Source organism: Nicotiana tomentosiformis, chromosome 1, assembly GCF_000390325.3.
Source record: "Nicotiana tomentosiformis chromosome 1, ASM39032v3, whole genome shotgun sequence".
NCBI lineage: Eukaryota > Viridiplantae > Streptophyta > Magnoliopsida > Solanales > Solanaceae > Nicotiana > Nicotiana tomentosiformis.
The window spans coordinates 71,625,669-71,640,266 of NC_090812.1; the positions used below are offsets into that span (position 1 = coordinate 71,625,669).

The 14,598-nt window shown below is 33.6% G+C and overlaps 2 protein-coding genes across 6 annotated transcripts; both read left to right on the top strand.

Moving 5' to 3' along the window:
* The first annotated feature begins 3,680 nt into the window (after nt 1–3,680).
* LOC104106011 (B3 domain-containing protein At5g42700-like) lies at nt 3,681–8,596 on the top strand. Of its 4 annotated transcripts, XM_009614463.4 has the most exons (9): nt 3,681–3,699; nt 3,799–3,976; nt 4,098–4,172; nt 5,741–5,772; nt 5,882–6,056; nt 6,194–6,400; nt 7,651–7,741; nt 7,849–8,037; nt 8,099–8,454. In XM_009614463.4, exons 2-9 carry the CDS (start codon nt 3,836–3,838, stop codon nt 8,206–8,208), a joined length of 1,020 nt encoding a protein of 339 aa, XP_009612758.1. In that variant the 5' UTR covers nt 3,681–3,699; nt 3,799–3,835; the 3' UTR covers nt 8,209–8,454. The 4 variants fall into 4 exon arrangements, with proteins under 4 accessions (XP_009612758.1, XP_009612760.1, XP_018629600.1 ...); XM_009614465.4 differs by lacking the exon at nt 3,681–3,699 and having other exon boundaries at nt 3,749–3,976; nt 5,885–6,056; XM_018774084.3 differs by lacking the exon at nt 3,681–3,699 and having other exon boundaries at nt 3,750–3,976; nt 8,111–8,596.
* Nucleotides 8,597–10,530: 1,934 nt separating this feature from the next.
* LOC104106009 (B3 domain-containing protein At3g19184-like) lies at nt 10,531–14,436 on the top strand. Of its 2 annotated transcripts, XR_004509557.2 has the most exons (7): nt 10,531–10,800; nt 10,942–11,040; nt 11,858–11,889; nt 11,987–12,146; nt 12,266–12,472; nt 12,622–12,714; nt 14,187–14,436. XR_004509557.2 is itself a non-coding variant. In XM_033658632.2 (6 exons), the coding sequence occupies exons 1-6, from the start codon at nt 10,657–10,659 to the stop codon at nt 12,655–12,657; spliced, it is 678 nt and encodes a 225-aa protein (XP_033514523.1). In that variant the 5' UTR covers nt 10,531–10,656; the 3' UTR covers nt 12,658–12,718. The 2 variants fall into 2 exon arrangements, 1 of the variants encoding a protein (XP_033514523.1); XM_033658632.2 differs by lacking the exon at nt 14,187–14,436 and having other exon boundaries at nt 12,622–12,718.
* Nucleotides 14,437–14,598: the final 162 nt, after the last annotated feature.

Sequence of the window (14,598 nt, forward strand, 5' to 3'; positions counted from 1 at the left end):
AAGGTTTAATTGTTTTGACGTAGCACATGTGAGAACTCTTTATGATTCTAGCATACACTTGAAAAACAATAAGGAATCTAGTATTTCTAGTATGCTAAGATAATTGGTTCAAAGGTAATCACAGGCAGACTACGTACAAAAAAATTGGTTTTAGACTTGGATTCCTCAAAACCGCAACCCTGCCCGCACTATTCTCGCAGTTTTCTAATTTCTCTCGTCTTCTATGAATGTAGTACAATAATCATTGACTCAATTCTTCACCCCTTTTGATTTTTGACACACATTCAATGGCTTTTCGGAGCAAGAAGCTCATCAGCGAAACCTACTCCGCAAAAACCCCACCCTGACACCCACCAACCCACCCCCACACACTCAAAGATCAAAAGTATTAGGTCTAAATCTTGAAACAATAGTACAAACTAACACCAAAATAGTCCAAAAGCAAGAATGGAAAATACAAGCGGAAAGAGAAGTAAACCTGCCATTGTGAATGTAGGTGGAGGACGACGACTAAATGGTGGATGAATGTGTGCTGGCGGAGATGTTTTTGGTGTATCTTGAAACTGTGTGAGGTGAGGGTGATGGAATTGTGTGCCGGTGTTCGTGAATATGAGAGCTATTCTGTTGAGTTTAAACCCCGCCAACTTTTATACTTATCTTTTTTTGCTTTTTCTGAATAAATGTCTTTTTTTGTAGTTATTATATCATCTTTAATTCCTATTGCAATTTCTTTTCCGGACGAAAACTCTTTCCTGTAAAATAATCTAAGTCGATAAATCCAAATAAGCTTGTATTAGGCAGATCAAACTGGAATGAATTAATAAAATAGGCAGGTTATATTAAAATGGAATGAATTAATAAAATAGGAGGGTCATTAACCCAAAAAGATATATGAATTGAGATTGTAAATAACGAATCATGATAAAATAATTTCTAACCAAATATTAATTTCTTTGTTTGATTACGAAGTAAAACCTTTTTCTCTGTTAAGACTATATATTTAATATATCAACCAAAAAAGATTTTGAAATGGTGTTTTATTGGTCAAATTGGGGTATATATTTAAGTTAAATTAGCGCAATTTGTAGATGTACTCACTTGAGTTGTGCTCAAATTGACTCGTCAGGAAAATATGATCAATCTAACAACTTGGGCAGTTGGATGAAACATATTTTTATGGGCTAATTTTGCCACTCGTAGTTTATATCTCGGTATTTTTAATAGTACTTGGACACACACCTTAAAGTCATTTTGGTCAAACTTTTAAAAAGTACTAATTTTGAAACGTGTGGGTACAACAACATATCTGGTGTCTCTTGCGATTCAAAGAAGTAATTTTCTTTCTTTCTTTATATGGTTTATTCTTTCACATTTTCAAGTCCAACAATACTGAAATCTTTATTCTTCTTTTGTCATCATAAAATTTTATATAATTAAATGGCCAAAGTCATAAGCGTTCCCTTAGAATCGTTAGCATTTACCACTTTGACACTGATAATAGTGCATTCATTTCCTCGAAATCCTGAATCCGCCTCGTGTTAACAAGCAAGTTCAAAGACTACAGGAAACTGCCAAAAATACTAGCAGTCATGGACCAAAAGTTCCTTGTCATGGATGTGCCGCTCAGCTCATTGATTAGCATTTTCTTATCGTGTTATTCCTTATATGGCCTATCTTGAGCATTTCTCTAGCAGTTCCATTCAGATTCAGCTTGGATAAATCTTACTACAATCAAATACTTAAGAATAATGCAAAAATAGATCTTGACTTGCCACATAAATTCTTTGTAATCTTTGTATCCTTTCTAAGATTTTATTCTGCCTCTGGCTACAGTTCTTTAATGGCTCCCACAGCAGCGTGTATCGAGAATGAGAAGCCTCAGATTGCAAGGCGTGCCACTGAACTATCAGTATATTTCTTCTTTTTCATTGGAAGCCTTAGGTGTCGTTTGGTAGGGTGTATAAGAATAGTGCTGAATAGGTGTATTAGTAGTGCAGTGATTAGTAATGCAAGTATTAGTTATGCAAAGATTATTTCTTATTCACTGTTTGGTGCGGTGTATTACAAATTAAAATGCATTGCATAATTTTGTAAGAAAAGTAGTTGTTTACAAATATGGCCTCCACATTCTTTAGCTTTAAGAGACTTTAAGGATAATTTTGTCTTTAACCATGATAATGCATGCATTAATAATGTTGGTATTGCAAATACCATAGTTTGCTATGTATAATATATTCATAGGATAATACCAAATAGGTTGTATAACTAATACTTGCATTAGTAATACATAGGTCGGAAAAGTGTACCAAACAAGAGATTACTAATACCAAAAGTTAATGCATGCATTATTTTCTCTAATGCATCCTACTTTGGTAGGATGTATAAGAATAGTGTTGAATAAGGTGTAATAGTTTTTTAAGAAAATTAGTTATTTATAAAAAATGCCCTTCACATTCTTTAGCTTTAAGAGACTTTAAGGATAATTTTATTTTTAACCATGCTAATGCATGCATTAATAACCTTGGTATTACTAATTAATATCATGGTTTGCTACGTATACATATGATAATACCAAATAGATTGTATAATTAATACTTGCATTAGTAATACATAAATTAAAAATATATATTAAACAAGAGATTATTAATACTAAAAATTAATGCATATTTTATTTTCTCTATGCATCCCACCAATTGACCCCAGAAGTTGGAGTTAAGGGATAAATGGGAAATTTTTTGGAGGTGAAGTAGTGATAAATATCTCAACTGGACAAGTGGGAAATTAACTTTTCGGCTCGAGAGGCACCTTGTTTGACGAAAGCTGTGGACTCAAAGCTGTACATTTTGTGTTACTTTTTTTTTTTAATTTTATATATGACCTTTTGAATTACTTAATCCTTCGTATTAACTAAGTCACCATATTGTTAATTTTGTGTTTGGCTATGTTTGACTGAAAATGTTAGATGCTTCGCCGTTTTTTTAATTGGAACAATTGCATAGTAAGTAGGTCAAGGTAATATCGTAAAAGAGTTAAAGGCAAATAATTAAACATAGACGTTTGGAGATGAAATTGGTTGATTTCGTTATTTTGTGTTATGTTTAATTGGGACTTTCGAGTTTTATACAACTTACTCGTTTGTCTATAAATTAAATTTCAAACACTTGGAATAATATTTAGAGATTATTTCAAATGTTTGTTAGCGGATCATTAGTCATTACATAGAATTTGAAATTTGTAAAAATGGTTGAGCTTTCAATTTTCACTCACAAAATCTAAACTGTGTTTTCATGTTCAAATTTATGTATGGACTAACAGGTAAGCACATGAAACTCAAAATTCCATTAAAATTTACGGATAAATTAGAAATGATTTGTTAATGATAATAATTGCATTAATGTCCTAAATAACGGATGATAATTTTAAGCCATATTCGAAATAACGAATGATAATTTTAAATCATAGTCGAAATTTTGCTGGGCAACAATTCTTACAATAAAAGAAAATTTTGAAGCAATAATATAGTTATTTTCGTGTGACATATAAGTCACCGGTTGTGAACCATAAAATTATCCATTGATATGCTATTCTTCCCCCAACTTTACAGGATGTTTCGTGTATGAGATTGTCTTTTTTAACTATTTTCTTATAATACAAGTAGCAGTTCCTTTGACTGGCCCGCATTTCGCTGTCCTTGTCCTGGTTGGCTATATTTTCTACTTTCTTCTTTTGTCTTCTCTTTTTCACACAAAAAATTAAAAGAAAAATTTTATATTAATATACATCTTTTACGTATTTCAGGTTCTAGCCTCTGTGCAAAGAACCTAAATCGACATCAATGGAAGATAGGAATTTGATTTCTGTAAAACCTGTGACCAAAAGATGGAAAGAAGGTCAACAAAAAGTAGGACATCATAAACTAAAACCTACTTCATATTCTTCTGCTTCCACATCAACTCAAACTCATCCTTCACCCAAGGTTTCATTTCTACTTTATGCCTTTATTTGGGTACTTTTTTTTTTTTTTTTTTAAAATTTGGAAGACTTTTGTCTAGTGATTTTTTTTTTTGTAAATAATATTGTGTTTGTTTTGGTTGCAGATTAAGAGGGTGCAGTTGGATAGGAAAAATATGGTTCCTAAAAAGCCTAGAAGTGTTAAATCTAAGGCGAAGCGAGTGAGAATATTCACTAATTCTTTTGTGTTCTGCTGTTTTGTTTGAGGATCTAGTGAACCTGATGGTTGATTTCCTTTATAGATATTTTTATGTATGATATTCTGATTAGATTTGCCCCTAATTGCTCATTAGTGTCTGGTTGAAATCCATTAATTGCCTGTGGATGTAGCTGATAGATATCATTTCTTGCTAGTAATTGTAGGATATTTTCAGTTTTATTTATATATTTATTTATTTATTTTTATTTTGGTTAATGAATGAGATATATCCCGAGCAACCAACTTAACATAGTTCTGGTTCCGGAAAGGGGTCTGGATGGGGAGGGGATGATGTGTCCTTAGGCGATTGCACGCTCTAGACGTGTAGCACTGGCACGGTTGTCCTTCGTCTGCAGCTGCTTCTACGAGTTGTTTCCCTCCTTAAGTTTACTTGTACCGAAGGAGAAGAATGAAAAGGGGCCGCTATTGAGCCTTAGTTTGAATCTGAGTGTGAAACGGTTTTTGAATCTGTAGTCTGGAAGATGCTCATGACCTTGTTCATAGAGTTAAATTGATCTACTCGACATTGAGCCGTAGTTTTCCTCATTCATCCTTGCTCCTTTCATTTCTTGACGTTCTTTATAGTTGGAATACATGTTAGGTGAAGATACACACAAGAGTTAAAAAATCTAGCTTCTTACGAGAACTTAGAACCTCTATGATACTTAATGAATTAGTTGATGTAGTCTACGTGCGCTTCCTCTACCTGATAATGCATTAAGCTCTTACAAGCACATCCAATTACCTATTTTCTATTTAGTTATATGGACCTCTATTAAGATGCAAGGTTTGAGGCTATTGGCTTGTATATAGAGTGTTTTAGTGTACACCGGATAACATATAACGTTTGATGAAATGATGTGAACAATCTAGTGTAAAATTTGTAGACTTAGAGAAAAGGCAATGCCATCCTTATTGGAAATTTGTAGACTTAAAGCTTGGAAATGCAACTGCATGGAGAAGCTAGTGGTAATTCACTGTTTGTCGCCTAAGGAATTTCTACAAAGAGATTGTGTAGGCCTGTAAGAGAAGATCTTAAAAGCACTTGATTTGCTCCCATTGTTTTTGTTTTGTTCTTTTTGTTGTCGTATTTTATTTTTTGGATTATGGTGTCCAAGACAATATGCTCCTGTTGTTCACTTGGTTTGGTTGTATAGGACGTGTTTCACCATGTCTAAGCACAAATAATGTTACTTGATTTAATTGATGTGTAATTGTCAGTGAAGTGGCTCTGTTGTATTACTGGAATGCCTTGCAGAAAATAAGTACAGTTTTACTTCTCTATAGGTCTCTTTCACTTCTTCAGTTGGAGACATAGCATCTCCTTTGAAGCCTGCATTTGTTTCTTACTTGCTGATAATATGTAGTACTCTATGTTGATTCTTTTTTCAAATTTTTTTGAACTACTAGCTAGCCAGTTATAATTTATATTTATGGCACACTTGAAATTTCTGTACACTCTTGTATGATGCTCTTCTGTTATTGATTAACTATGAAACTATAACAGAGAAACTTTTTAATGCTTTACAGGTGAAATCTAATCATCCCAGAAAGGCTGAGAGGTTGGCATTTTATTTGATTGGATATTATTCTTTCCTTCCCCCAAATCTCCACTTCTTTCTCTTTCTTGATAGTAACTCAAACAAATTTCTGAATGTTTTGAATTTATAGCAGTAAACTTAAGGGGACAAATAAGAGGACAAGGATAAATGACCTATATGATGATGTTGAAGCTAAATTTTCTGTTATGGAGCGAGCAGAAAGGATTTTGTCAAGCCTAGCAGATGAATTTCCCAGCTTTGCTAAGTGTATGCTCCCTTCAAATGTTGCTCATGGATTTTGGCTGGTAAGCCTGAAACCACATAACCTTTTTGGAGCTAAAAAGTAGACTAAATATCTTTGTCTTGGAGCTTCATAGAGATGGAATTTAAACAAACTATTTTCTTCTAACTTCGATTTTTTTCTTCCTTTTTGCTACGGTAGCATCTTCCAAAGTCATTCTGCAATATGCATTTACCAAGTCATGATACCACCGTCATTTTGGTTGATGAATGGGATAATGAGTACAAGACAAGTTATCTTCTAGAAAGGAATGGTCTAAGTGCTGGTTGGAGAGGATTTTCCATGTCTCACAGATTACTTAAAGGAGATCTTCTGATTTTTCGCTTGATTGAACCTTGCAAATTAAAGGTATCAAAATCTTTATGCATACTTAGTTAAGCCTAAATATTTCGTGTTATTGGACGAACGAAGATTTTTTTTCCACCCTAACAAAGAATATGTTTGTAATTACACATTTAATGTTCGTATAGAGTATTATATTGAGTTTGGTAAAGAGGCATCTAAATTAATTGTTTAAATATTTGGAGAAGTGTAGTAGGTAGTTGATAGGATGTCATATTAAGTTTGAATAACAAAATATACTACTATATAATTGTTTGACATATTGGGAGGGAGGGGTATTTTCAACCAAAGGAATTGGACGGACCTTGACTTTCGCTGAGGCTAGGATGGTTTGTACACGGCTATCGGACTGTGAGAATTCAATCTGACTTTTAAAATGCTGACAGTTGGAAATTGCCAATGTTGTCTTACCATGAAATTAGATAAAGACTACAGAGGAATAAAGGCAGCATGGGTAGCTGGTAGCAATTCAATGAGTATACTTGGTTACACGTAGAAACTGCCAATCTGGAGTTCCTCCATTTTACTAAAGGGTTTAAATTGGTTTGGGTCTATGAACCAATTAGTGCAAATGCATTTCATTCTTTTTTTGTTCTTTTGGATTGTGATTCATACTTCCCAAGGAAACATTTATTTTGAAAAGGATAAATTAGTTGAGCCTGGTAAATTTCTCACAGTGGCATCAACTTGCTGTTCTTGATATCATTTAGATTATCATTCTAGTGAATGGTCTCTACCAGTCTTGTTTGTCTGATATATAGAGCTAGATTTAACATGATGGTCCAATTCGCCAATGTGGCCTACTTGTTATTGCCTTTTTTCAAGAAAGAAATATATCTAGTGAAATCCATTTTGTGACTATTTCTTTTGGGCCAATAGGGGTTGATATTGCAGCTAAGGCTAACAGGTTAAGGGGGCAAACTCTGTCTGAATTCTGCTTCTTGTAAAATTAAGGTTGTAGCATATGTTAATCTTACTAATATAACTGGCTACTGGTTGAATATCTCGCAAATTAAATTGGAAGTCAATTGCCTCGGCAGTTATTGAAAGAACTTGATTGCGGACAATGAAAATTGTAGGAGGTAAACTGAGAGAGGAAAGTAATAGGAACTATAATTTGCTTGGAATCTGGGAGAGTATGATCAAGTGGGGCTTTTTTGAACTCGTACAATTCCTGCACTTATACGCTCGACCATGATAACCTTAACACTTGGTTTTATTATGTATTTTCTGATTATTAACAATGATGTTTCTAGGTCTATATAATCCGAGTAAACGGTCGAGACGTAGTAGATGCAGCTCTTTGCCTCATGAATTTTGACGCTTTGAAGAAATCAACAGATCTTGGTAATCTTGTCCTTTCTACTTGTGCACTTGTGTTGCTTTAAAGTAACGGATTTCCACACTTGGTTGTTGATCTCCCTTCTTTTCCTCTTTTTTCTTTGAATGAGAAGATCTTGCACAGAAAGATAATAGGAAGCGGAAAAAAGCAAAGCGTTTGGTAGAGCCTTTTTACGTCGATTTTTCTAAACCAAAAGAGTATATTCAGAATGATAGCCATAGTGCCGTTGATTTGAATGTTTCACCTTCAGTGCACCGATCTGAAACTAACAGTGAAGTTCTGGATTCCGAGGTTCCAGAAGGTATGAGATACTCTTAATTCTGTTGCATATAAATGTGTTGGGAAACCTTTATGATATACAGGGTTCATTGCAGGTTCGGATGTTATCAACCGCTTGCAATCTAATGAAATATGTTGCTCTGAAACATCGTTTTTACATGATAATCCTCAAAAGAGCATAAGTTGTAGGTAGATTGCAGAGGACTTTTGACGATTTATTTGAACTAGCAAATTCTATCATGAGAAGCTCCAGAGAAATGCTACATACACAACATAGAGTAATATCCAGAAGAAAGATTTTGAACTGAAGCATCTGATGAGTATATATGGCAGATGGCATGAATGATGCAGAAGTTGACTCTTCCAAGTGAATATTTCTTTTGGATGTATAATGTTTTTGTGTTTCTAACACTTCACTGAGTTCGTTCATTAAAGAAAATACCTTGTCTAATAGGATTGGAAGATGTAATTTTGAGATGATAGCATGATTATACTTTTCATATTTGTACATAGACGCACACTGATGTATTTGGATATCTGCAAAACACTGACCAATGAATTTCTTATTCATTTGAAATTTACAGCTTCTCAAAATCCGTGTCTACTTCAAGTATCTTTTGAAATTTACAAATTCTCCAAAATCAGTATTTAACTTAAAGTATCTCTTTTTTTAGATAATATGCTACTAATGGCAATTTTTTTTAATGTTGAGCGGCTTGGTCAAATGAGATTAAAATTACTACCGGGTGAGATGATCTTTTTTATGAAATTCTGTATCTTATTACATTACCACCTCTACTTACAAAACGTTTCAACCAAAAAAGAAGAAAATAGGAAAATCTAGAGACAAATATTTTTAAGTTAGGAGAGATTACTTCAGCTTACCAAGCGGAATTATACTTCCTCCCCCCCCCCCCCCCACACACACACACCCCCACACCCCCACACACACACAAACCCAAAAAAAAAAGGAAGAAAAAAGTCGGTATTTGTTCTACGATACTATATCTTGGTTCCAAGGGAAGAGAGTGGAAACCAATCGAAAAAATTAAAGAGAAAAAAGGGAATATATAGAAGTTTTTTTAAAAGTCGAGGGAGCAAAGTACTTGTTAAAAATTATAAGTTCTGAAGAAAATATTAAAACATAATCAACTTTAGGACAGAAAATGAAATGGCTTTGCTAGTAGATCCTGACTTGGAAGATTAGTTACGGTGCAAATCTAAGTGATAAAATGCTAACACTTATATTTAGGGTTCGTTTGGTGGAATGTATTAGAGAAAATAATACATGTATTAATTTTTTTTATTATTAATCCCTTATTTGATAGTGTTTTTCAACTTATATATAACTAATACATGGTATTAATTATACATATACCTAATACACGGTATTATTTATACGCACTATTCAATATTATTCTTACACATAGCAAATCATGGCATTAGTAATACTATAATATTTAATATATGAATAAGTATGTATAAAGATATAATTGCACTTTCAAAATCTTTAATACACCAAACCAAATAGTCAATAAAAAATAATCCTAGCATAATTAATACACTCTATTCAGTACTATTCTTATTCAGCCTACCATGTCTATTTGATCTAAACTTAATTTTCATCCTTCGGTGTACTACCACACTAGAGAGTTAAACCGCACTGCAACGAAAAAGCATGCAAGGGTTTTGAACCTGCTATCTCCCATTGGGGGGATTTTCCGCTCAACCAACTCCGGCTACCCTTACGGGTTATTTAAACTTATTTTTTATTTCTGTTTTATCATTTAATTATGATAAACTACTGTTGATTGTTACAAATACAGAGTGAATATTATCGTCTAATTGGTACAAAGTTTTCACATACGGTCATAGGCTAAATCAAGCAGGTTATTTATCTCTTTTTTCATGTTAGTAATGCATGTTTAGTGTTGAATTTAGTCTAAGTAGAATGTGATTATGCTAGTATTTTCTACATTTCTTACATTAACATTGATCAAAACTTTTAGGCTCGTTGACAAGTTATGCTGGATTAGTTATGCTCGAATTAGTTATCCTGACATTATTTTTTATTGATTGTTTGGTATGTTGTATTAATAATGAGAATGTCAATTTTACTGCTTTATCATGAGATTATTAGTCCACCCTCTGACAGAGTGGCAGATATAAGTTATCCCGGTATTATTTTTAATCCTTAGATAATTTATCCTAGAATTAGTAACCAAACAAGGGATAAGACACTACTAAAAATTTTATCCCAAAATTATTTTTGCTCATCTATCATACCAAATCACCCCCTTAAAACTTTATCAATTGTGAAATTAAAATATAATATTTTATGTTTAAAACTAAAAATTGTAGAGTTTAATAAGTACGCATTTCATACTGTGTGTTGTGTGGGGGTAGGGAGTGGGTGGGCAAAGAGAGTAGGGTGAGTGGCGTTTGAAATTCAAAAAAATCCAAAAGTGGAGCCAAAACAGAACAAAACATTCTCCATATATCGAGGACCTAAACAGTCTTCTGTAGCTTGTTTGTACGATCATCTTCTTCTTCGTCCCTCTCCGAACTTTCTCTCTCTTCTGTTTATCTCTCCTTTTGGGTTTTATTCATCGTCGCCTTGTTGCTGTTTCCTTAAGAAAAAATGGTGGAATCAAAGAAGAAGATGTTAGCGTACGAAGAAAGTCGTTTGAAAAGATTAGAAGAGAACAAGAAGAGAATGGAAGAGCTCAATCTCAGCAAGCTCGTTCAAGCTGTTCGTACTGCTACCAGTCCTAAGCCTTCTCCTGTACGACTCTCTTTCTCTCTGTCTATTTTGTTTTAACAAATGTGTCTCCAATAGAGTAAAGTGAATATTGATAATTTATATAACCTAGATTAGAATTGAGGAATAGTTGATTGATTGATTGATTTCCCGATGATCTGTTAGATGAAGAAGGTGAAGCCGAGGGTTCGGCAGGAGGTAGATCGCTCAGCTGTGAGAAGATCCAATCGTGTTGCGGATAAGCCTCCTCCAAACTACAAAGAAGTAAGATATTTCCTCTCTGTATCTTACCAGGAGTACTTTATATTTCCTTTGGACTTTCGTTTGTTTGATTTTGTTTTCCCCGCCTAGTATTTTCACTTACCAACTCCTCTGTTTGGAGTTTTTGAACTTGAATGTTATGGGATTTTTGTCTCTTTTTTTTCTTCTTCTTTTTTTATGGTGGAAATGATCTTAGCATACCGAGACAATTGTGCTGAATTGCCAGCCATAGCCATATTGCAAACGTTCTCAAGATACTAGTATTAAGTTTAGGATTCAAGTTATAAGCTGACAGTATAATGATTTTTTACACCAGTAGTGTAGATCTTAGATACTACTAATCAATAAGAAATAGGTTTACCTACCTTCACCTTTTAGATGACCTAATTGAGAAAATATTCTTTTCTTCTAAGACGTTTGCATGTCGTTTCAACATCTGATGCATATTGGACGTGTATGAATTTTTGATTGATCCTGTTTTCTTCTCCAAGTAATATTCCAGCTATATAGTGAAGTATTCAATAATACTGTGCCACTTTCTATTCAGTATGTTTTATTTTTACTTTCCTTCTAATTGATAGTATATCATACAGTGGCGGAGCTACATAGCTTCAAAGTGGGTGTCAATTAATACCCCTTTGCCTGAAAAATACACCGTTTAGATTGGTAAAAATTACAATATATTATGGATTGAATCCCCTTGACTTCCTTGTGTATTTACTTTGTTAAATTTTGACACCCCTTGTGAAAATTCTTGCTCCTCTACTGATCATATCATATGATCAAGGTCATTGATGTATGTATTTCTTGATTCTGACAGGTCCCTATTGAACCTTTGGGAAAGCCAAGGAGGTTTGACTCATAAACAAATATTTCCTTTTTTGCTTGACCACTTCAGTGCTGCATTTTCAGAAAATCTATGCCTTACACTTGACTTTCTGGTTTGCAGCTACAAGAGAAGAGATTTGTTAAACCGGGTGTATGCTGATGACGAAGATAGGCAGTATGCTATAGAAAGAGCAGAGCAGTTACAATCAGAGATAGATGCTGATTTCCCAAGTTTTGTGAAACCTATGCTCCAATCACATGTTACTGGTGGCTTTTGGCTGGTAAGTGAAAAGTTATAAAGTTCCTCACTGAGTTGTTTCCTAAAGCTTAAATAACTCTTAAAAATTTTATGTTACAGTTTTGGTCATAGTTTATTGATTTTTAGTGTGGTTCTTTTTAGGGTCTGCCTGTTCATTTTTGCAACACACATCTACCTAAACGTGATGAATTTGTCACCTTGATCGATGAAAATGAAGATGAGTTTGAGACAAAATACCTCGCATTAAAGAGGGGGCTGAGTGGTGGATGGAGGGGTTTCGCCATTGATCATGAATTAGTTGATGGTGATGCACTGGTTTTTCAGTTGATTGAGTCAACAAAATTTAAGGTAAATTAAACTGAACTGAGAATACTATATCATTCCATCCTCATTCTCTATAATTAGATGAATTTATGAATACATTGAAATATATTTCTGTGAGTTGGACCCTCCCCCGGATTTTTACTCCTACATGGTTTCTCTACTTGGAATTTCAGGTTTACATCATAAGGGTTAATCAAGCAGAAGATTAGGAGACAGAAGAGACGCAAAATATTTATTGAGATGGGTGGAACGTGAAATGAAATCAAGTAAGCAGCTCCATTTCCACAGCTTTTTGCTGCAAGAACTGTGAATTTACAGTTTTGACAGTAGTTGAGCATGGTTTACATGCACATATCGAGGAATCTTTTAGGCTCCACAATTTTTGTTGGCCATCAGAATGTCCAAAGACTTAGAAAGATCAACACAACGTAAATGGATATTTAAAAACCGACTAAATCGATCGAACCGAACCGTACCGAACTGATTTTTAGGTTTCTTTTAATAAAACCGTAGGTTTTTACATAAATATATAACTGTACCGATAATTAGGATATGTTTTTTATTTTACGAAAATAAATCGAAAAAATACCGAATCGTACCATTCATGAAAACAGTTATCGGTATATATTTATATATTAAGTTTAAAAATAATAAAGCATTAAATTTTTTCTTGGTCATGAAAACAGTTACAAGCCACAAGTAAATAAACTCAAAATTCTAGTTCCCAAACCTATTATGCTACTCCGATTGAAATTAAATTATTTCCATCATATTCACTAGTAAGACACAAGATATTGTAGCGATTATGAGTAGCAAAATACAATGTATTGAATATATTTCCTTTCGTATGTTTTAGATTCATCTTTTTGAATATTTAATCTTCTATAGACATTATTCTTGAGTTCCAACTTTGTTAATATCTTTCCACTCGTGCGATTTATATTTTCTTTGTATTTGCTTAGTTTCTTTTATGCTGATGTGAATAGCTGATGGATCTATACTCCGGCCATCTTTTATATTTTCTTAATTCATCACCCTTTAAACTGTAAAAGAGAGTTTTGCTAAATCTTATAAAAGTATGTATGTTGTTGTATTTTACTTTTACTGGTGACTTTTACATGACATTTTAAAAAAAATATCGAAAACTAACCGAACCATCCCAATACCGAAGAGAAACTGACATTATTGAGACGGTTTCGAAAAGTTTAATTTTGGCTATACATAATAGAATAACCGAAAAATTGATATGATATAAATTTTATAAAATAGCCAGCCGAACCAAACCATTGACACCCCTAGTAACAGGTAACACAACAAGTCAGCTTTAACAAATTGGTGTTAATTGATCTAAAACTACGGGTGCTAAACCATATAAGAAAAGTACCATTTGTTAAAGCAGAGCCAAACAAGCTCAAGTCGTTCAGGATAACTCCTGTTTTTCTTCTTTAAGAATTAAGATAAGTCCTTGCAGCTCATTTTAAAGCGCTGAAGAGAGTGAGACTATAAAGATGATTTTTGAGGACATTTGATTTCTAGCTGCGAGTCATTAGATTTAGACGAAGAGTTAAAATCAAAGATGATAAAGGCGACTGTTGTTCACACCTAAAATAGCTAAAATCTAGTTCAGGATGACGGAACAAAAAAAGAGAAGAAAGAAAACGACTAAGAACTTGAATGCACTAATTTTTTTATTGTTACAATATTTGGTACTAATGTTCTGTTTTCGTGTGACTGGCAGGGAACAAAATGCATTTCACCTGACCGTAGCTTTTGGGACCGTCTTTCTGTCTTTGTAGATGTCTATTTACGAACCTGGAACTAGCATCATTGTAATTATTATTGCTGCCTAAAAACTCCTTAACATTATAACATATTTCTAATTACGGCAGACTTTCAGCGCCAAAACTCAACCTTGCGATTGGTATGGTCAGCAGTTTTGTTCAATCTTCTAGTTTACAGGATATATTATCAATAGTTATGTTACTCAATGTAATCCCACAAGTGTAGTCTGATGTTTATCTCTGGTCTGTCAGAAATTCCCATGACAGAGTAGTATGTTAACTGATGAAATTATCTTAAGAGTTAACCAAGTCCAGCATAGGAAAGATTGATAAGCATGAATAAAGTGGGTGTAATGGGACATTTAAATT

Coding starts and splice junctions, on each gene's coding strand:
- LOC104106009 (XM_033658632.2), top strand. CDS start 10,657: ATGGTGGAATCAAAGAAGAAGATGTTAGCGTACGAAGAAAGTCGTTTG. Junction 11,041..11,857: donor CTCCTCCAAACTACAAAGAA/GTAAGATATTTC, acceptor TGATTCTGACAG/GTCCCTATTGAACCTTTGGG. Junction 12,473..12,621: donor TTGAGTCAACAAAATTTAAG/GTAAATTAAACT, acceptor TTGGAATTTCAG/GTTTACATCATAAGGGTTAA.
- LOC104106011 (XM_009614463.4), top strand. CDS start 3,836: ATGGAAGATAGGAATTTGATTTCTGTAAAACCTGTGACCAAAAGATGG. Junction 5,773..5,881: donor CATCCCAGAAAGGCTGAGAG/GTTGGCATTTTA, acceptor TTGAATTTATAG/CAGTAAACTTAAGGGGACAA. Junction 8,038..8,098: donor GGATTCCGAGGTTCCAGAAG/GTATGAGATACT, acceptor TATGATATACAG/GGTTCATTGCAGGTTCGGAT.